This window comes from Stegastes partitus, unplaced genomic scaffold (assembly GCF_000690725.1).
Source record: "Stegastes partitus isolate 25-593 unplaced genomic scaffold, Stegastes_partitus-1.0.2 Scaffold96, whole genome shotgun sequence".
Classification (NCBI taxonomy): domain Eukaryota; kingdom Metazoa; phylum Chordata; class Actinopteri; family Pomacentridae; genus Stegastes; species Stegastes partitus.
The window spans coordinates 853,938-877,681 of NW_007577827.1; the positions used below are offsets into that span (position 1 = coordinate 853,938).

The following is a 23,744-nucleotide window of genomic DNA, read 5'->3' on the forward strand; positions in this document are numbered from 1 at the left end:
TGCTGTAATCCAGTTTTCAATTTTGTTTCCTTTTGTCATTTGAACGCGTATATAAATTGACAAGTACCAGAGTTGACTCTGTCCTGCTTTTAGGACCATAATTGTGTCCTGCCGGTGTCCTACGTCCTTAAAGACACTCTCCTCCACGTGTGCCCTGTTTCCTCAGGATGAATTTAGGCAGGAGCACCTTGTCAGCCCTCAGTTTGTGACGCACACTGGGTCCTTGTGTGTGTATGTGTGTGTGTGTGTGTGTGTGTGTGTCTCCGAAATAGAAAAATCTGTGTGCGTGGGAGGGAATATTTCTGTCACTGTCACACAATCGGTTTCATTCATGTGCATATTCATGTGCTGTCTTTGAATATTTAACTGACTGTGTTGCAGATGAGTTGGATGACATGCAACCTTGCAAACCGATGCACCAAACGTTACGTAAATAAGAGCAAAGTCAAAGATTTTGAGCTCTGAAAACTTAAAAATCTATGTCTTCCACTTCTTAAACGGTAAATACAGCGACAGAGTGACACTAATTTGAGAGACTGCAGCTGCAACTTTCATCATCAGTGGCACAGATAATTGATGGAGGGAGTGGGGGGTCTCTGGAGGCCGTGATGTAGGTCAGTGGTCTCTATCTCTTCCTGGTTTCAGAGGCTTGATTCCGGCATAAAAAATCTTCAGAGCCTATAGGAAGAAACCAACTTCTGATAACTAGAAGGCAACCTCCTCTCCATCTCTCATGCATCCTCGCCGCCTTGTGAAATTCTGTGTAATTCAGTATTAGTGTGTTAAAACCACTTAAAGCGTGTTACATAACAATCCAAGTGCAAAGATTCTTGTGCTGCTTGTGCTCTCAAGGTTTTCAGATGTAATCACAATGTGTGCAAACATGCAGCTCAGTAGGTATGAAATGACAACCAGTAAGGTCCGTTAAGGTAGAAATGATGATCTAAGGTAGCCACTGTGACCAGAGAAAGTGTCAAGAAATAATAGATTGAGCATCAAAGTGTTGCAGCTTTTAAAGAAAAAGCACTTAAATTGGCATAAATCAGGGTTGACCAACCCCCTCAACAGACTCGTGTCTTCGGAGGCTGAGATGAGGGGGGGTGGGATGCAGGGACAGGACCCGAGCAGAATCCACCAGCAGCACGGGTGGGAAGCGTGGGTCTGCATCCAAATGAGGGGTGGGGGCGCTCAATGAAAATCACGACAGAGTGACGTGTTGGAGGAGGAGGAGGAGGAGGAGAGGAGAGGAGAGGGGGTGGGTGGAAGAAGAAGAAAAAGAGCAGAGAGAGAGAGAGAGAATGGGAGGGGAAGCAGCTGCTACCTAGTCCATTACCAGTCCAGCCTCTTGCTTCTCTGCTCACTACGCACACAAAACACAAACACACGCGTCCTGGTGTTTGGTGGTGGGGCGCACATCAACTCGGACAACAAAGGGACGCACAAGTAGGGGGGAGGCGGCTCACTGCAGCCAGGACAGGATCACACATTAACAGCGATCAGTGTCAGCGACAAGCTCACTGAAACCCCTGTTTTGTTTTTGGGTTTCTTTTCTTTTTTTATTTATTTATTTATTTATTTTACATCTACTTGGGAATCAAGCATCAGTCAGGCTGGAGGTGACCGTCACAGAAGCGTTGATCGCTCGCGTAGGTAAGAAAGACAATCAGCTGATGAGAAAATGATGGATTATGATGCTGTAAACATACTTCTGTGTGTTCTTTTTTTTTTTTTTTTAACGAGTCATGCGTCTACAGCCAAAGATTAAAAAGTAAAAATATGTCTTGAATGTTTGAATCATTGTTTGGTGAAGTGTTGTGGGATCTCTCCAGCGGATCTTGTGAATATTTATGGGGCCAAATTAATAGGCTATAATCGATTCGTGACTCTCCATCCATCTGCGCCTCAGAGCAGCTCTCCTGCGCCCTCGGTCAGACTGTGGGTCGTCATGAAGCGCGCTGTCCACTGCTCGGCTTAAGAGCACTTAATCTGTCATTAGGGGGTTATTTTCAGACCGCGCACCAGCGACGGACACCGGCTGGCTACTTTACCAGCAAACTGCTTTCTTCCATCGCTGCACCTCTTGCTTTTTGAAAACTTTTCTTTTCCTCCCTCTTTGTTTCTCCCCCCCCCCTCCCCTTCTCCCTTTCAGACAGTACAGCCGTACTCGTGAGTCTCGGTAGTGAAATGGAGATGGAGCACTTCGACGAGCGGGACAAAGGTCAGAGGCACGGCCGCTCCAGTGCCAAGATGAACGGGGTGCCGAGTCCGACGCACAGCGCCCACTGCAGCCTGTACCGGACCCGGACTCTGAAGACTCTGAGCGCCGAGAAGAGAGCCAAGAAGGTCCGGTTCTACCGCAACGGAGATCGGTACTTCAACGGGATCGTGTACGCCATCTCCGCGGACAGGTTCCGGACCTTTGACGCGCTCCTGGCCGACCTGACGCGCTCCCTGTCCGACAACGTCAACCTGCCGCAGGGAGTCCGGACCATCTACACCCTGGACGGCTCCAAGAAGATCACCACGATTGATCAGCTGGTAGAAGGTGAGTGTACAGCTCCACAGGATACCTGGAGGAGTCCAAAATGTGATATATAAAGGCTATCTGAACTCATTGGTGCCCTATCACCCTTATCAACGTGCTTAATCTAATCCTAAACAGTAGTTTTGAACACTTCCTGACCTGTGAGCTGCCATGTTATGTGATCTTGCCCTGAGCCTTCCTTCTTGCCAGGTATAAGACTTGTAAAATGTAAAGTGAGCATCTATTTACATTTACAGAGTAATTTGAACAAGATATATTTATCTGCATTGCTCTGTGAAACTGGATAATCCAATGAAGCACGCTGATAATTATTATAAAGATTACATTTGATGGCCATATGGCAATACATAAGAAGCCTGTGTTTGGACTCAGATTAGCCTGATCTGTTTTACTCTCTAGTAGCTGCATTCCAGTATCATTACCTCATGAGAAGTGACATGGGAAGAGCTACAAGTTATTGTAATCAGTTTTGATTGCTAGAGGAGTTACAATATATTAAATATCTGTATACAGTTTCACTCAAAATGTATTTATCCTGCTGCTTTCTGCCAGAAAAATACTGCTTTTGCTTGATCTCCCCCCCTCCTCCTCCTCTACCAAACCCCACCAGGTGACAGCTACGTGTGCAGCTCCATTGAAGCCTACAAAAAGCTGGATTACACAAAGAATGTAAACCCCAACTGGTCGGTGAACGTCAAGGCCTCGGCGGCAGCGGCCCGAGGGCCCCCCTCCCTGGGCAGCTCCAAGGCCGGCGCCCCCGACGGCCGCGAGAACAAGGACTTCATCCGGCCCAAGCTGGTGACAGTGGTGCGGAGCGGAGTGAAGCCCCGCAAAGCTGTGAGGATCCTGCTGAACAAGAAGACTGCCCACTCCTACGAACAAGTCCTCACTGACATCACTGATGCCATCAAGCTGGACTCTGGAGTGGTGAAGAAGATCTACACGCTGGAGGGCAAACTGGTGAGAAAACCTTGCACTTTTCCAAAAAGGCTGAGTTGGTTTATGACTTCTTCATTTCCCTGCACTGAATGTGTTATAGTTTAAAAGGCCAAATGTTTCCGTGGTCATAGGCAGCACGTTTTAAAGGCTTTGTTGGTGTTTAGTTTTATTAAGGATGCCATTGCTGCTTGTTAGCCTGCGTTCAAGTCTAGAGGCAAACTGTCGCAATCCAGTCGATGGGAGCTGTTGATTTGTTGCAAGTGTCAAACATGATGAGTGGCTCCAGTGAGAGAAACAGAACAAACACTGAAACCAGAGGGAGATGTTATATAGCTGGCTTGTGTGTGTCGTCGAAGATCACAGCAACTGACAAGTATTTTTTTCAAGGATGCTGGTTTTATTTTATTCGAAAAAGTGGAGTGAAAGATCAGGCTGATATATGGTTAGAAAACAGCAAAAAAAAAAAGCCTAAATATTTAATGAGTAGTCTTTCATTTTTCCTCTCCTGAGCCTTTTATGAATGAAGAACATGCGTGTCCCCGTTCATAGCCGGAGCCGTGGAGAGAAACGGTGACACAGAGACTGAAAGAGGTCAATAGGAGGTAAAGATGAAAGAAATCTATGAATGGAGTCTGGGCTCTCTCCCACGCTGCAGCGATGTGTGCCAGAGCTTTGCCTCATGAACACGGAAATAAATCCGAGTCACATCCCCCTTGGTAGTCCACCCACCTATCCAACTCCTTCTCTCTCTGCTGTGGAGGGAGACGCTATAAAAAGAACGTGGTCTGAAACAGCTCAGATGTATGTAGGCATTGAGTGATGTACATACAGGAAACTACAGCACTTACATGAGGTAGTCCCCTTGTGTGTGGAAATAGCACCGAACTTGGCTTGTACTGCAGCTGAATGAGGTCAAACATGTTTTCTCTCTGGCACATGTGGATGTTTGTGGGGGGTTTTTTTGAGCGAGGGGATGCCACAAAGAGAGAAAAACGTTGTCTTTGCCAGCATGTCAGGGTTTTATCTCATATTTGTGACATGCTTTAGCTCTGGTCTCTTCCTCTTTGCCTTCATGCCACTTCTCCATCCCTCATGCCAGCCCACATCATTGTTTTTGCCCGATCTGTCTACTCTCTCTCTTGGTAATGTCATAGCACCGAGTTATTGAATCTAGTGACACTCTTGTCTTGGCAGTAGCATCAGAATGACACCATTATTCTGAAACAGATTGTGTTTGACGTCAAGGACGTTGTGCCATTTTGTGTCGTGCGGCACCAATCATCTCCTAAATGGCCAATTTGTGACTCATGATCATGAATTTGCTCTTTGCCCTGTGGGCTTTTCATACTTAATGGAGTTTTTTTTTAGTTTTAGTACCCGCGTTACCATTCATCCCACTTCTGAAGATTGATCTACATGAGTTTGCTCTGGCATTGTCATCCCACCATTGAAGCCTCGGTGCCCATTTAATGATCTGCTGTTAACTCGGCAGGAAGTGACCCACTGTTAGATCCCAGCAGCCGCCAATAAAATCCCAGCATCGGGTTTTCCTCGAGAAACCTCCTGTTGGGGATTAAACTCACGCTTTTTGCACAGTGCCCACTAACTCGGTGGTTGCCACTGGTAACAGTTATCTTGGAGATTACACAATAAATGCTCTTGCCATGCTCACCCCTCTGTGATTGGAAGTAAGACTATTATGGTGATGCTATTTTTAGACGTGGTATTGATTGGGCCTGTAGGCATGGTAACATGCTCGCTGCCAAATTGGCTGGGCTGGGCTGAATGCAAGCCCATTTTTAGATCTGATTCTGCATGCTGGCGCGGGTTATCGGCTGTGAGAGAGTTTGTGATTATGTTATTAAGGGAGCAGAGAGAGAATACAATATGGGATTCTAATGCCAGACGGGAATTAATGATGAAGAAACAAATTTGAAAGTAGCTCGTAAACTGATTCAGAACAACTTTGCATGGGATGGAGCCTATGTGCATTACGAGAGGAAACACTGCTGTTTGTGAATGATTGAAAGGTCTCGGAACACACTAGATAAGCTTGTTGGAAATGTAAACCCCCTGTGAAATGTGGTTAATCTGTGTTAACTTGACCTTCGCATGGCGAGAGAATCAGGCTTAGTTTTACAGAAAATTGACCTTAATTCCACAAAACTGGGAGCGATATGACAAAATTAAACCTGTTTTCCGACTTACTAATGAACAAACTCATAGATAAGCTGCATTTGATTGAGAAAAGCAACAACAATAATTATATGAGTGAGTGAAGGCAGATGTTACTGGATGACAACAGAACAAACTGTGTCGTAATGACACTTGGAATTGTTGAATGTCAGGAGTATGCATAAGTAATTACCTGAGCATGCACCGGGACAAGGTTGCCTTAAAGGTTAAGTAAAGTGTCTAGCAGCTACATGCATGTGTGTCTACATGTTTTTGTGTGCGTGGGCTGCGGCCGTCAGCTGAGCTGCGTCAGTCACTGAGCCCATGGCAGAAGTAGGTTTCTAGGCCTGGCTGCCAGTAACGTAGAGTCCCAGCAGAGCCTTCAGAGAGAGAGAGCATCCGAGAACCGGAGCTCTGGCTTCTTACCTTCATTAACCCCTGTAATGAGGCCAGAGTCAGTGGGGAAGGGTTTATATGTACATTTTTTTTTTCAGAAGGACTGTCAGAGGCACCATTTAGAGGCAATACTGCAGCTGAAATGTGCTTCGATGAATAATGTAGTTACTTATGCTCTGTTTTTTTCTTGCAGTCCGTTGTCAGTCTTTTTATTACGCCTCTTTGTTCATGTGTGTGTTTAAACGTATGTATCTGCATTTGTGCCTGTCTGTGTGCCAATGCCTTTCAGTACTATTACTCATTCAATAATAGAACTTGGATTGAATCCTTTGGGAACTGTGATGTGAATGTTTCTTTCAAGCACCTTTTTTTTTTCCTTTTACAAAACATGTTCAACACTAGGACTTTCCCCAAATAACATACAGATTGGCAAAACTATGAATTACATTTGACTCTTGAGTTTTAGCAGGCATTTGGTGTCATATTGCGAAACCTGATGGTTGATAATATCATAATGCTACCTGCACATTTCAGTCAGTAGCAATAATGTATATAAAATATCGAGGGCAGTGTGTACACCTGCATGTTCGCTTTAAAGCAATTGATTTGGCGTTTGTTTTTCTCAGCACTGTTACAGTATTTCCTATTTGGCATTGGCAGTAGTCCAGAAGAATTGATAATGATGAGATGAGACGACATATGCAGGCTGTGAACAAGCCTCTATCTGATACAATATGTGCAGTATGCTCAGCTCAGGAAAGCTTACTCTACCGTGATCACTTTGGATATCATATTTCTGTCTGTAACAGGAGAATCGGAGTGAAAAAGGCTGGATCAGGTTCCACCCCCACTGCTATATTGATTCTCCCACTGTCTCCGCTCCCACTGTATCAGATAGGTGTTATTTTTAGGCCCGTCCCCTCTCCTTTGGGGTTACCACAACCTCATATTTCTCAGCGCAGCCCTTCACCTCGTCGGTTTCTATGATGATTTGATCCAGTTGCCTAGGAACCGGCCAGCCTGCTGTGATGTCATACAGCAGCATGGCGGGATGGTGTGGCTGGTCTGATCAAGAAGATAGACGACCCATAAGTGGCTTAGGACACGGACATGGCTGGACTATTAATACATCTAAGCTCTGTTTGCACACACCGACACGCAGACACTGTGTCGGACCCCAGCTGCCAGCCCTGAGCCTTGTGAGGCTCATGCATACTTAGGCACGGACAGTGACACACACGCTTTTTAATAGACTCTAGAATTCTGCTCATGCATCACTAGACATTAACTGTAGGCAATTACCTACCAGTGCATAAAGTGATGCTACTTACTCATCTCTAAGGTCGGTTGCATTCTATTATTGAAGGTCTCATTAATGAGACCCTTTGTATGCCCATGGGTTCAGCACAGGCAAGTCATATGATTCCCACATTGACCGGCCATGCTAAAAAGACGGGGCTTATGTAACACAGTGTAAACATTTACAGAAAGGGCTTCAAGGGTCAGCTCACCCGAATACTAGAAAACGTTCCCATTTAATTGTATAGTGGCATCCATGCAGATAGTGTAGCTATTCAGTGATGTAGTAACGCACTTTCATAAAGTTAGAAGACTCACAGCAAAATGATGAAATAAAAGTTAAAATCATCAAAACATTTTAGTTTTTTTTTCTTTAAAGTGGATAAACTCCAAAACTGCTGGGTCCCACAACTACCATAATGCAATGCAAAGTCATCTTTTAAACTGATCTTTTAGTTTTTGCAAATAGTGTTGCTGTGTGTCTGTTAGTCCATTTGTCGGTTGTGGAACTTTTTGCGCTGGTCAGAAATGACTAACACAACCTTTATACTGCGCGTGACTTAAATTTATTCATTAGCCTGTGAATAAGAATATGAACAATAAGAAAGAAAACAAATGAAAAGTAGATGACGCACTTTCAGCATGACAGATGGCTCGGTTTGTTCTTCTGTTTTGTTTTGCGTCAATTGAGTTTTGTTTTTTTCTTTTCTGACTTTTGAGTTAAAGTAACTAAAGTTATGATTTTCTGTGATGCCAAGAACTGCATGCATGCTGGTATTATTAAATACCATTAAATATTCTTGGATTATTAAAATGAATTAATGACAAATCACCTTCATGCATAAGTTATACTTAGCCTAATTTGAAGCACAATAAATAAGGTATATATATAAAACAATAATAGTAACAGCATTAAAATAAAATTGCAATGTGTAAAAATGTCATATTGTCAGTATTTTAGAGACGCCCCCCAAAAATGTAACCAAACCATGTTTTCAGTTTCATATCTGCTAAATTATAGGATGGATTGGCGTGACATTCTGCTCAGGCATTCAGAGGATGAATCCTACTGACTTTATGTTTCTTGCCACCTTTTATAGAGAACTACCTCTAACTATTGGATGGCTTCTGTTTTGTTTAGATGGCCTCAGCTGTAGCTTGTATTTTGTCCTAGTTATCAAGTGATAGCATTCTGACACGATAAACTAAGATGTCGAAAGTGGTTTTTAACACCAGCATGTTGAGATTTTATTTTATTTTATTTTTTTAGCACATTACCATTTAGCTCCAAATACCACTGTGCTTAAGTGAAGCTTCACAGAGCTCCTAGCATGGCTGTAAACTTGCATCCTTTTTTTTTGGACACATGGCTGTGTATAGGAAAGGAGCTTTAAGAATAATTTCACTTTTTTGATTTTTTTTAAGTTTTCTATGACTTATAAAACTTACACATTTAAGAGATCATTATCATTATGTACTGTATGTCGCTACTTGCTGCTGTTTCTATGATTTGTCCTTGTACCAGCATTCCTAATTGTAAACAAGTTATTTAAGAGTTCATCATTGCTGGCATTTGTTTTGTTTATCTCTTTTGTTTATGCCACTCAGAATACTGTGGCACGTTTCTGCACTCATTAAATGACACGACATGAATAGAGGTTGTACGTAGGAGAAGAGTGAGAACAAACCACTTGTTCACCATCTGCACTGCAGCTCTCACTTCTTAAACCGCATTGTTGGCTTGTTCTTCTCCTGGTTGGCAAGGCCGAAGAGCTTTTAATATCCTTTTATCTTCCTCTTCTGTTTTCTCTGCAGCCTCCTTCTCCTCTGCGTCTCCCAATTTCTGTTTCATTTACAGCTCACACTGCATCCCATTCTATCTGCATCACTTTTTATCCTCTTATGTAATGTTTGCTTTTTCCTTTTCTGTCAACAAATGTGCTCTCTTCACATCTATCAGCCGTCCACACTTCCTCTGATCTCCTTCTTTTTTTTTTTTTTCATCCCCCCTTACCTTCCTTTTGCCTCATTTTTCTCAGCCTGTCTGTCTCTTGCTGGCAACATTCCATTGTTTTTACGGCTATTTAGTCCTCAATTAATTAGCACACTCGGCATGCACCCCCAAATCCAAGAGCTGTAACATATGGCATTGCTGTCTCTCCCCTACTTTCTGCCTCTCTCTTTTTTTTTTCCTCCCCCTTCCCCTGCTCTGTCCTTATGCATGTCCCTCTGCACATCATTCCACCTTCACTTTCTTGCCTCTTATTCTCTTACTTTTTTTTCTCAATTTCATCCCTCCCCGTCTCCTGTCTCCTCTTTCCTCGTTGGTCGGCATCCAGCTCTGCAGGGACTGTAGAAAAAGGTGCTACAGCGTCTCAGAAATATGGCATATAATGAAGTGCAGGGATTATGTTATGCTCATATACAAAGCATTAAGCTGTTTTTAATCGCTCTTGGATGTATTGTATGTTGATGATGTCACTTTTGTACTGCATAGGAGGATTGTGGGAAGCAAAGTCCATCTGCTCCTGCTGATCTGCTGAGTCACAGCTACTCAGCACAGTGTGTGTGTGTGTGTGTGTGTGTGTGTGTGCCAGTCTATAGTGTATTTGCAGTAAGTGACACTGATGATAAATAGCTTGCAGAGCATTCCTCAGCAGAAATCCGAGGATTATACAGCTGTTTCTGTGCGTAAACAGGTTATTTGGGATGTGTTTTTGAAGACTGGTTTTCTTTCTTTCTGTCCGTCTGATTCACTCCGCCAGCCTGTGTGTGTCTCTGTCTACCAGCGAAGAGCGATTGTAGCAGATTGGAGGGCTGATTGTAGTCAGAGGATCTGCTGCCAAATTAGGATCGATGGCAGACGTTTCCATCACAGGCAGACTGTGGAGAACTTAGTCACATCACAACTTCATCACGCATACACACAAACACACACAGTCTGACTCACTCACTCCCCGAGTCACTCGCTCACTCTCTAATCTGTCTCACATAAATCTGCATTTGAAAGATTGTGTCCCAGCTTCATGCTTTTAGTTGCCTAAAGAGCCACGCCGACATATCTCAACTGTCGGATTAGACTTAGAGCTAATCTGAACAAAGCCTCCTTCTCTAAAACTGACTGGAAGGCAAAAAAAATGTTGTGCTTCACGAAGGAATGGCTCAGAAGTTGCACCATCGGAAAATTAAGTATTACTATGTGTTAACTTTGCACCACTTTGATACAGAACATAGCAAGTTTTTTTCCACTGTGCCATTTTAAATTGTAAGAAAATCTGCGTGGGGTTGTAATTTCGGTAAGCATTACCTTAACAAAATAGCTACTATAGGTTTTTGCTAATTTTTGTACTAATTGGTCAATTTTCTGTTGTCTGAGCTGTCGTCAGAGCCACAATAGTTGTTTTCCAGCTACATATATTTCCATTATTTCTGTCTGTCAGTGTTAGCTTCAAGATCTGCTGCATTTTGTTGGCATTTTTAAGCCTGTCTCTTTTGTATTAACTTTTTAAAATCACCTTTTAGGCATAAAGTTACTACCTAATAAAAATAGATTTAGGATAAATTATATGCAACAAGGTACAAGGCATGTTTGACTTCTGGGTTGATATTGCAGTTAAACTTTGGTTGGAGCTGCATCTTTTATTTCATTTTTTTTTTTTTTACAAATATTTCCCATCCTTTAGTTAGTACAGAGAGTTAAATGAGGCAGAACTTATTTAGTTACAGCTTGAAACTACCTGTTGAATCAATTAGCTTAGTAAGGAATTCATTGTCAACTATTTTAACACATTTTTATACATATATATTTTTAAAAAGCTTCCTTAAATGCCCCCCCTGGCAATGAATGAACCCCCCAAAAACGAACCCCAAGGAACAAAAGTAAAAAATAAGAAAAATAATCCCCATCTGCCTTAAAATGACTTCACTATAACTATACAGTGTGGTCTACTTTCAAATGTGCAGATCTATGAAGCTCGAGCACACCAGCTCTTCTATGACTCTGCTCAAACATTGTTTAACTAGTCTGTACTACACAATGAAAAGTTGTACTATTGTTAAGTGATTCAGCCATAAACATTTGAGTCGATAGGTTCTTTAACTTTGTTATGTATAAAACCCTGAAAATCTGAACTTGTCATCAGAACGCTGCAGTTTCAAGGCAGTAATGCTCAGTCACTGTGTCGTCTGCTTATTTTGCTTATGATCTGCGTTCTAGTAAAGCGCCATATTGGAATGTTATCAAGGTTAAAACTTTCATCAGAGGGCTTTTTAAAATGTGAATATTTGCCATTTTCTCCTCTTTGATGTCAAAGTGAATGTTTAGATCCTAGATTGTATGTTGGCGAAAACAGAACATTCAAAAATGTCAGAGAAATTGAGACAACATTCACCACTGTGTGACATTTAATAGACCATGTGATTAAGCGTTTAATTAAGAATATAAACAGATTACTGATCAGCCATTAAAAAAGTATTTAGTTGCAGCCCTGATTCTCAAGAAACTACCAGTTAGTTCCCTCACTCCCTTAAGTCAGTTACTTCTTCCTCCTCACTGCCCATTTAATAGATCCTGGAGTTACCCAAGGCACCCATTCACTCATGCTCTAGAAACGTGTCTAGCTCATTAATTCAGCACATTCATAACATTTTTTGCATGCACACACGTGTTCAAACATGCACGCTGATTCTCGAAAATGGATTTCAGCTCGAAGGGAGGGAAAGAAAGTCACTGTGGGAGCTAGACATGAAGAAAGATCAGTGAAGGAATCAATCTTTTGGGGTTGTGGCTCCTTTGAGGGAGGAAGTTGAGTAAAAACAAAGCAGGGCGAGAAAACAAATCAGATACTGAGGACGAGACAGCTGTGGTAAAAATCAGGGGACGCTATAGATGGAAGAGCTGGAAGCAGAAAGAGAAGTTGAAGCTGATGTCATGTTGCGTCCTTTGGGAAACAGTGTTGCATAATTCCTTAGTTTTTATTTATGTCATGACTCAAAAGTAGGATTTTGACACAGGAAAGACTGGAAAAAGCAGTCACATTTACAAAGACACACACATATAGCTTCATGAGAAAGTTTGATATCTCCCTATGAAGAGCAGAAGCTGTTACATAAGCTGTTATGCAACAGAACAGGCAGGCAGTCTGCTGCACTTCTTTGAGGTGAATGCAGTAACACCAGTGCCAGCTCAGCCCGCTGCACAGCTAATTGGCCTCACGTCACTGCTGCTCTCTTTTCCTGCATTTGTTGCTCTTTTCCGACTTCATTTCCCAGCCCTCTCCGTCATTTTCTCATCCTCTGTCTGCTCCCGGATGAATCGGGGTCGTTGGCGCTGTGCTGATTGAAGCAGCGGGGGGTCATGTGGGGTGTGAATTCTCCCTCGGGGGGGGCCGATGGTTTTATCCTCCCCTCTTGCCTCTTTCAGATCAATTTCTGTCTACCTTTCCTCCTGTCAGGTGCTATGGCTCTTTGCTCGTTCCTTCCTGTGTCTCCTTCGGGTGTAAGAGGAGATTAGGAGACGATTTAACTTCCTCTTGAGAATAAGGAAGTAAGTCTGTTTCATTTTGAGATTCAGAGTTTCTTCCGCAGGTAACTTAATATACTCTACAGAAAGATATACAGCACATGTTTTAATAAAGAGCACATTAAGATGATGCCTCCTGTGCCGATTGAGTGCTACATTGTAATAGGATTCATTTATGGCTTCCTAAATTAATATTATCTCAGGTATACACAATAAACATGACTAGTAAATGTAGACAAACTAATTAATTTGTATAGAGTAACGCTCATTTTAACGCCGATATCTTCCTGGATATCCAACATATACTCGTTCTGGTCCCACCTCGAGGTCACATACTCCATTCTGAAATCATATCTGTTGCTGCCTTGACACGCAGCTGTTCAAATATTAAAACGTTGTCAATCAATATCACATTTTTCATTTCTTCGCTCCCTTTATTCCTTCACATCAGAGGCTCGGCATGCTCGCAACAAATGCTTTGCCCTTTCTGTTTCTGCCTCTCTTTGTTTGTGTCAGTACATCCATCTGTTACCCTGTCAGTCCGCCTGTCTTCCAGCCTCCGTCTGTCCGTCCATCCGTCTCTCTGTCTGCCTCTCTCTCTCTCTCTCTCTCTCTCTGTGGTTTGTCAGAGCAGCGTGACAGGGCCTGTCGGCTCGCTGCAGCGGGTTCAGCACCGCGGACAGCTCCACTGAGCTAAGCTCCTCTGAGCAGAGCGCAGCGACTCCTCGTCCCTCTGAAACGTGGTCTTTCTGTGGGCTGGATTATGTTGACCTCACCATGTCCTCGGTGAAGCCGCTGTGAGACTATTGTGGATTAGCCGTTGAGTCTTCAGTTTTTTTTGTGTGAGATGTCTGTTTGACTCAGAGAAGTGCCTCTGAATTTGTTATCAAAGAAAGACTGAACATAAAAAATATGCAGACATGAGTTAAATTAACTTAAACTAAATTCGTTCCATGTAATGTGATGTGATATTTATGATGTGGTTTATTGTTTTGTTCTTTTATTTTTGATGTTTTTATATTAAAAACTCAGTGAGCTTTTGAATTGCCCCTAGAGGATAAATAAAGTTATAGGAATTGGATTGAATTGAATTGAAATTAAGCTGTTGTGCTCTAAGCAGGCACCATCCTTCATTAATGATGTTTAATATATATATTTTTCTATTACTTCATAGCTTGTTTGAGCTGTAAAATGGCAGAAAGTTTTAAAAATTTCAAATTCCCAGAGCTCATAGGGACATGTTTGGATGCCAACAGTCCAAACCCAAAGATTGACATCATACAAAACATTTGAGATTACTGAGTTGAACCATATATAACAACTTTCTGCTCATCCACAAACTGAATAATCGATTCCTTTTTACCCACGACTGCTGCTTACTGTCTAGATGTAAACACTCCTGCACGTGTCCTCAGTTGCATTTCGGCTGCCTTTGAGAGGCTGTCAGAAACTCCCGTTAAAAAGTGAGGAGCTGGCAGATGAATCCTCAAGCAGACCTGGAATCTGACAGGCAGACAGAAATAGCTGATCTAAATGAGCGGAGTGTGAAGTGTTGTCACTGATCATTTGTTCCCAGCAGCTGATTCACAGGAGCTGCTGGCGTGAACCGCAAAAACAAAGAAGTCTGCACAAAAAAAACGCATTAGAATTGTATATGCACATGCTCCTATGGGATTTTTGTGCTCTTCTAAAAAGTCAAATAAGATACTGTAGCATTCACTTACTCTACAGAGATTTAGATTTAAAATGGCCTAATTTGTTCTGCTTAGTCATTTAAAACCACATGTGGGCTTCAGTTCTTTGAGTTTCTATTTGAGCTCCAGGGCTGTAGAAAATTGTTTTGCCTGTTTCCATTTGACTGACAAGTTTTTCCTTCACCGCCTCTTCCTCACTTTCCGTTTGATCCCCCCACGTAGTTTGTGCGTCTGCATAATTTTGAGACCAAATTGCCTGTTTACTTTTGACACTGCCTCTGTCAAACATCAGAGAATCAAAACAACCTGTCTGTCATGCTGCGTTTGTGGTGGAGTCGAATATTTTGCTGCACGGACTGACTTGCGGTTATTAAACAGCACCACCATGTGGTGTCGGTTATTTGTCCGCCTCGCTGTGTGTGTGTGAGACCCACCTTTACGGTAATGTTCTGCCAATTTTATCTGCTGCAGCACCGTGTCTGAGAAAAAAAATAGCAGGTTTCCCAAATGTGTGTGTTTAAGCTCAAAGGGAAACGGAAAGAGAGGGAGATCAAACACAGGCAAGAGAGAGAAGCACAGACTCTGTAGTAGGTGTTTGGTGATTCTACACTAGGTGGCGCCGTTAGAACATAAAAGAGTTTGCTGAAAAGCATCCACAATGAACTGTTATTTGTTGCATAAGACATTTTCAGGAGATAATGATTGGATTTTTTTTTAAAAGGGTCTAGAGTCCAGAAGTAATATCTTTTTGTACAAACGTCTCTCTACAAATCTTTGTTCATTGTTGTTTTACTTTTTGGATACGGTTAAATATCAAACTGAAACAATTTCCCTCCTTTTGACATCACAGTGATAAATCTATCATGACAGTCATGGTGGAAGTGGACAGTTAAGGACGGACATTGCGGCTTTTGTCAGACATGTGGGGTCTGACACACAATAAATAAACCTGTTAACCTTCTGCCTTGCTGCTGCAGTCTTGATTTTAAATTAATACATGAATAAATTGATTATGGAAATTGAATGATCCCATCTAAATTGCTCCAGTCCTTGTGACCCAGTCTCGGAGCCCATTTCTCAATTTAATAGGGAGGCTGAGCTGAGTTGAGAGTTGAAGGCAGGGTTATGAAATTATCTCTACACTCCTCTGCTTGTCTCTCATCGCCTTATTTTAGCGCCTCGTCTCCCCTCTGTTTCTCTGTTTGTTTCTTCCTGCCCTTGTTTTAGCAGCGCTGGATGTTGTATAACCGCGCTGGTTCTCTGAGAGAAGGGAGCACCAGAGACATCAAAGCAGCTTGTTTTGTCATTGGGCTCAGAGAAGAGCTCCGAGCAGCAGTCAGGAATAGATCTCCTCCTCTGTTGCTCTTTTCCCTCTGTCTGTTTGCTTCCTCTCTAACTCCGGGGATTTGGCAATTTGGTTTAATCTCTGACTGTTTTTGTTTGATGCTTCTCCTTCTTCTCTTCTTTCTCCTTCTCGTCATTCATTAGCCTGTCTTTCAGGAAAGGTCTCCTTGTCGGCACCATTGTTTTTAAACAAGAGACACTGCAGGAGTGTCTCAGTACTGAGCAGGCCATGTGCCTCTGGTGCGTGTCTGTGTGTGGATTGTGTGAATGGCACAGTTCTGTAGAGTATCATGCTCATAGTAGATGAAATATGAATGATGGAGCACTCTTATCACACTGAGCACATCGTGCAGTTAGTGGCACGCACCAGCCATGCACCAATGCCTAGAGGGCATTATCACCATGGCAACCACACTTTATCACGCCCTGCTCCGTGTACAGTGTGTGTTTGTGTGCTGCTCGTCAGCTGAAAGGTGCCCTCAGAGGCTGCCCTACATGAAGACTGCCCCTGCCTCCCTTTTCTTCTCTTTCCTAATTCTTCTTTTGGTCCTCGTCGATCTGATTCCTCCCTGCATGTTATCTTTCCACCTTGTTTACCGAGCTTTTCTGGTGTGCTATCATTTCTATCTCAGCACGAGCACCTTCAAAGACCCTCATTCTAGCAACTTGCTCTTGGTTGACAACAACAGCAGCAGCAGCAGCAGCAGCAGCTCTGGCTTTAAGATGTGGTCTGACTGACTCAGAGCAGCAAATATACTTTCCTGTGCTCCCATCCAGCAAAAATCCATTTCGACAGGGACAAAACTATCTTTGAGATGTTTGTCGTGCGAATTAAAATCACAGGCTTTCAAAAGTGTGCAAGCTTGAAACTGCTGAATTATACCCTCAGGTGTAACAAAAAATATATAATTTACAGGATAAGCCCTGAATCCTTTGATTAGAGCCAAAAACAACTTGTGGCAGCCAGTCAATTTTTCAAGAAAAGCTTCCCAAATGGAGTGATTTCCTTCTGTTCTCTTTTTTTTATATTATATTATTTTACTGGTATTCAATAGAACAAAGGTAATTCATCCAGAAAAAAATATGTGAACTAAAACAAATTAAATATTAATCAGTATGTTTTTTTTTTCTGAAATGCTTCAGTATGTTAATTGATTAACACTTAAGTTCATAAAAACACAGAAATCACACAAAAACAGTGTCGGGGTGCAATCTCTTAAAATCATCAAAAGATATGACGATGGCATTAAATATATATGTTTTTTTAGTTCTCAGTGGACACAGTTAAAATGTCTTGATACCAGACTCTGTAATTACTGTATTTTTATTTAGATGTCATGATAGAACAAAGACAGTTTGGCTTTTTTTTTTTTCTTGTAGGTTAAAGGGTGTCAGCTGAAGAGAACCACCCCCACCTTTTAATTGATGAATGAGGCGTTTTATCGTCTGTGATGAGGGTCAGTGTACCGTGATCAAAAGAATCAAAGAGCTTTAATGTGGAGGGAGAGTCACATGTGCAGGTACACACTGTGAACCTGCACATGTACGGTCACATGTGTGCTGTACGCATGAGCAATTTTTAAGTGGTGACACTCTGAACTGTGCTTTTACTTCAGCACAATTCACAGGGGAACACGGTGCTGCAGTTAGATTTTCGTCTTTTCTGTGCTATTACGAAAAAAGCCCTCATATCGAACTGATGGAACCAGTACGATAGTAGCAGCAGTACCTTTTGGACTACAGCTAGTTATTATTTTCTTTAATTAATAATTTGCAAATGATTTTCTGAGTTACATTTATCGGCTGATAAACTGTTTTGTCTATATAAGGTCAGAAAATTGTAAAAAAAAAAAAAATTATAAAGAAATAAAAAAATATTCTTTACAAATGTCAAATGTTTTTCCTGACCAATAATCCAAAGTGCAACTATATTTGCTTTACTGTGATAAAAGACGCTGGAAGGTGGAGCAGTGGTTAGCACTGTTGCCTCGCAGCAAGAAGGTCACCGGTTTGCGTCCAGGTGTGGACACCTGTGGAGTTTGCATGTTCTCCCCGTGCAGCGTGGGTTCTCTCCGGGTTCTCCGGCTTCCTCCCACACAGTCCAAAAACATGTTGAGGTTAATTGGTGATTCTAAATTGTCCGTAGGTGTGAATGTGAGTGTGCTTGGTTGTCTGTCTCTAAGTGTGGCCCTGCGATGGACTGGTGACCTGTCCGGGGTGTCCCCTGCCTTCACCCTAAGTCGGCTGGGATAGGCTCCAGCCCCCCCGCGACCCTAATGAGGATTAAGCGGTGTATAGAAAATGGATGGATGGATGGATGTGATAAAAGACAAAAATTATCTGAATATCGTCACTTAAGCAATGCTGAATCCAGAGGTATGACATTTTTACTTAAAAGTTAAGCACACCACCACTTGTTGGTTAGCGAAACAACTGGCAATTCATTTTTTGTTCAAATAATCAATCAACTGACCAAACATTGTAGCTCAGTAGGTTTCAACATAACCTGAACTTGCACAACTGCTGCAACTATCCATTATTTCAAATATGGATTAACCCTCTGAACCCAAAGAACAGTTTCTGGGCAGTATTTTTTTTAGCTCACTCACTGTGGGCTCATTTTTTACTGCAATAGAAAGTCCTGCACCTCTATGGAAACAGTGCAACCATGGTTACAAGTCAGAAAACCTCAAAAATGTATTTTGTGCAGCATTGCAAAATTAGAATGCCATAAATCCTAAAAAGAAAAAATGTCTTCAAGTTGAGTTTCTTTGATCAGTACGAGTGCCCACATGTGGTACCAACACTGAAAAAAAAGGTGACTCAACATAATATAAATATTTTACAGCTGACATTTTTAATTTGTTTCCATGCTTGTCCCCCATCTGCTCTATGTAAACACAGCCTGCAGTTCAACCCAGTTTGGCTGAAAATTTCCCGAATTATTGTCATGCAACTGTTGGTTGGAGCTGAGTCACGAATGACTTCTCAGTTGTGTAAAGGAGTGCAAAATATTGAGTTTTTTGTTTTTTTTGTACAGAATCTAATTACTTTAAACAGATTACTTTTGAATTCTTTCTTTGAGTCAAGTACAATAAAGTCATTTTGATAAAATATCACAATTTTAACCTTAGATTGCATGTTGTTTTTTTCCCCCTGATGGAACCCCTCATCACAGATGATTAGTCCAAACAGCATCAGAAATGGAAAAATCTGATGATTTTCTTTGTTTTCACAGCTTCTGTTTTTGACAAATGCTGCAATTTTGGGGATTTATTTTTCTTGAATAATAGCAAGCCTTTCAAACCTGCTGGCTTTGTTCAGGGTTCAGAGGGTTAGTGTGATTATTGTTTTAATTTTAAAACATATAAAAGTAATGTGCAATGTTCATCACAATTTCCCAGAACCAAAACTTTCAAATTTTCTGAGGTCCTGCAAGAAAGCCTTATGTGCCATAAGTCAACAAACAATGACTAATCCAAGAACAGCTAACGACACTATGGCATTTTTACAGTAATTTAAAGATATATTTACTGAGCTCAGTGTGCAACAGATGCTTTATGCAATGGCAAGCAACATGAAACTGATACAAAGATTAAAACAAATGTGAAAATGCATGAATTGAAAAGCAGTGCTGTTCGAGGTAGAAATAGCCAAGGCTTCCCATCAGCGCTGACTCACTGGGGAAACGTTAACAGCAGCAGCATCTGTATCACAGCCACCTTGTTAGGAAGTCGAGCTGCTCGCCGCTGAAATAATCACCGGCGCTATCAGGGGATATCAGGGAACAAAGCAATATGGACTCTGTTATGAAACGAGAATAATATCATTTCCTTACAGACACACGCAGTGGCCACGAGCGCCTGTGCCGGTAAAAGACGTGTGTCTTTGTGTGATGTGTGACTAAATGTATGCAGACACACACACACACACACACACACACACACACACACACACACACACACACACACACTTAGACGCGCACAGACGCCAAGCCTTAATTTGAAAAGTTAAATGAAAGCGATCCGTAGTCCGCAGAGAGTCTGTGTCTGAGATTAAACTTGTTTTTGGTCTCCCTGTTGGCTCATTTAGAGTCTGTGGGGGGTAAAGAGAGACAACACACACACACACACACACACACACACACACACACAATGGCCTCTTCGCCGTTTATTTGCTGTTTTGCTGATAAGGCTGTTACATCAGCTGTGACTTTCTTTTGGGCTGTTGATCAGTGGTTAATAGGAATCTAAATGGATTCTTGGATGTTAATTGCCATGAAAATGCAATAAGGCGAGCTTTGTGTTTATGTGTTAACTCCAGGCACTGCTCGACATGCATGCAGCCCAAACTGTAATAGCTCCCTAATAGGTTTTTTGGTGGGGGGATTTGTCATCGTGGATGAATGAGCTATTGTCTTCCCCGTAAATCCCTCTCTGATTGTACTGTTGCCTATCGTGAAACATAATTTGGAATATTGATGGCTTGGGATTGAAATGTGATGGTTGGCCTGTGGGGTGTAATTAAAGTTATTTGAGTAAATCATGCAGAGTTTAGATCAGATATGGAATTAGCTGTCGTCTAAATCAAATAGAAAATAATGAACAGCAGCATGTTTCTCAGCCTATTTGTAATAATAAACACCCTAATGTGGAGTTTTTTTTTTCTTACTAGCAGAATGAGCTTGCAGATTAAAAAGCCCAAAAAACATCTGTCTTGTGCAGGAACAATAAATGTTCTAAAAGCTTGGGCTCAAGATTTGGGAAGAACAATGATCTATATATCATATGTGTTCTGCAGGCCTCTTGTCCTCTCTTGCTGATCCAGTAGCTGTTATGTTGTAAACTAGTGTTTTCTAATCTATGCCTGTCAGCATGTCGCAGCAAGTTTGGTATTAACTGCACAGTACGGAGTCTGTCAAAGAATGACAGTAATTCATTAAGACTTTTTTTTTTCTGTGCGTCAGTGTTCGTCTGTCTCTGTACTTACTCCACAGCAATCGTATTTTTATCTAATTTACTCTCTCTTGCGAATCCCAACCCTCAATTCACTATTTAAAAAATGACAGTGTGGTTAAAATCAAGTTTTAAAAAAAGGTTGTTTACATGTCCATCTGGTGTTTTTATCTGCTAGAATACACATCATGAGCAGTTTACGCTGTGCCTGAGCATTTCCATTTTGAAATAGCAGTGTATGTCTGTCTGTGAGTCAGCAAGGTCTCATTACAGTCACTGATAAGTCATTAAATGCAGAAACGGCACATCGCTCCACCTCAGGGGCTATTGCACTGACAATGAGCATGCATGGGAAAAATCATAAATAACCCAAGCATGCACAAATAGACACCTCCCATGATCCTTATCAGTCCCCTGAGGCCCTTGTTTGTTGCCTGAGCACAGGATGGGAATGCTGTGCATAAAGCTTGTGAGTGACTTTTATAGTATGCAGCATATATGTGCACACAGTATCAGCAGCCTTGATGTACGGAAAATAAACTACATTACTTGGGAGTCATTTCAGCATTTGCCGATCTGCCGGGAAATTGCTGTTGTGAGAACCTCGACAAACAGTTGAGCTGCCATTCTGCCCCAACCAGCAGAGAGCTGTCACTGCTCTTGGCAGCTAAATGTCTGTATCTGTGTAAGAAGCATGGAGCATTGCTGAAAAAGTGCAAATGAGCTCAACTGACATGGAAAGAAAAAAAAAATGAACTCATGTGCGTGTGTCTGTTTTTTTCCCCCCCAGGTGTCGTGTCTGCAGGACTTCTTTGGTGACGAGGACATTTTTGTGGCTTGTGGACCGGAGAAGTTCCGCTACCAAGATGACCTGATGCTGGATGAAAGTGGTGAGGCGACTGTTAGCTTGTCTGACATTTCACATTTGACTTTACTGTGTTTACTGAGTGTTTATAAGTAGCCTTCTTAGGGTGTAAAAATCATTTAAAATAAGTGTTTTTGTGATCCATTAGTCTGCATGTCATAGTAAATACACCCATAATGGGAATTACATATAACAATGTGTCATGTTTTTTCCACTTTATTTGCTGTGTTTGGTTTTGTTTTTATTTTGGTATTTTATCCATATTTCATCAATGCCCCTTCTCTTTTCTGTTTCTGCCACATCTTGCTGGTTCAGAGGACTGTGTAGGCTGTCGAGTTCATGCTCCGCTGTCTCCTTCCCTCTCCTCTCTCCTCCTCTCTCCTCTTGGATGAAAGGGTCCACTGCACTTCAGCCCTCGTGTCACCTATTGTGCCATTGTTCCTCCTCCTCCTCTCCTCCGCCCGTCTCTCCGCCGCGGTCTGCTGAGGACAACGTTCTGTCCTCACTTCACCCATCTGTGCTTCGCTGCCAGTCTCTCCCCCTCTCGCTCCCTTTCCGCAGACTGCTGCCATTTAGCGCTCATCTGTATTCTTACCCTCTCGTCTCCCTTCCTGTCTCCTACATGAATGAGTGTGCGCTGGCTTTTGTTCGAAGGTTTATTCATTTCATTTGTTTCCCCAGTATCTCTTCATCCATTAAATAATATCCATCCCACCTGGGTTGCACAACCTCCACCCCCTTCCCCCTTTTGTCTCTATTTTGCTTTTTATTTATTTATTTTAACGTCCCTCTCTTCCCCACTTCTGTCCTTTTATTTGTGAAACAAAAAGCCTAGCTAGTTCCATTAGCCGTTCTCCCTTAGGCAACTGTCTTCTCTCTTGATCACACAACAACCTCCCACGTGCAACACATCTTATAAGACCATGTTTCCATCATGTTTCCAAGACAATTTTCATTAATTACTGATGATCGTTTCTATAAGCAATTTCTTGCAGTAACCGCCTACAGACAAGAAGCAATTTCAGTATCTGTCCATGTCTGCAGCAACTCTATGTGTGAACACAAGCGGACTAAGCAGTACAGCAAACACCGTTTTCCCTGCTGTTATTGTCCATGTTTATTCTGTGGTGCTTTTTTTTTCTCACTGCATTCAGAGTCAGAATACATCATAACTGGTCAACAAGGTCCGTCGCACCTCAAAGGCTCCTCCAGATGAACCGTTATTTTTTTTCCTGCATTTGGACCACGAGTATCTTTTATGGTTTCCCAAAATTGATTGTAATCAGTTGCAGTTGAAACAGCACCAATTTCAGGTAGCTACAGGTACTTGTTATGTAAGATACTTGTTCTGAGCTTCTTGGAGAACTCGCCAGAGTTCTTCTGTGGATTCAGGCTGTTTCAGTTGCTGCTATAATCCCAGACTGACTCAGCGATGTTGACATCAGCGCCAGACCATCTGCTGCAGGACTTTTTGTACTTCTTGTCGCCTTATATATTTCTTTACGACCCCGTCTGCATGTTGGATTGTTTTCATGCTACAGAATGAATTTGAGACCAGTCTGATGCCTCCTTAATTGACCTACCTACAAGTCTCTGTACCCCTCGGGTGAAAGTCAAGTTTCTCCCTTGTTAACATGTCCATATGGTGCTTTGTGCAGGCTAGAAAAAACTAACTTAGCAGTTAGCACCACAGCTTAACATTTCTTCCTTGAATATGCAGTGTGACGAGGATAATCTCAAAACAGGGATTCGGACTTCTCAGGTTATATGTTACGAACCGAAGGAGTTTTTTTTTGCATCATTATTCTTTTCAGAATCAGTTTCTGATTCAAATGTCTATGACTGAATTACTTCAATATTCCAATAATATACAACTTGCAACTGTGTAGAGTAGTTTTACAGTGTTTTAGCAGAGTCGTATGTCGGCTAATGACCTCAAACTGAGGTGAGTGGAGAAGAGTAAGCGCAGGAACTCAGTAGATCCACACATCCGGTGTAGAGTTACATCTAG

At 42.0% G+C, this 23,744-nt stretch overlaps 1 protein-coding gene across 2 annotated transcripts in view; it reads left to right on the forward strand.

Moving 5' to 3' along the window:
* The window catches only part of dclk1a (doublecortin-like kinase 1a), a 62,804-nt gene that overhangs the window by 8,559 nt on the left and 30,501 nt on the right, over nt 1-23,744 (forward strand). The window contains exons 9-11 of one of the 2 annotated variants that reach the window (XM_008277370.1): nt 2,150-2,545; nt 3,156-3,505; nt 21,659-21,758. In XM_008277370.1, the coding sequence (XP_008275592.1) occupies nt 2,150-2,545; nt 3,156-3,505; nt 21,659-21,758 (846 nt within the window). Of the gene's footprint in view, nt 1-2,149; nt 2,546-3,155; nt 3,506-21,658; nt 21,759-23,744 lie in introns of those variants that run through there. The other variant, XM_008277371.1, reaches the window with a different exon arrangement.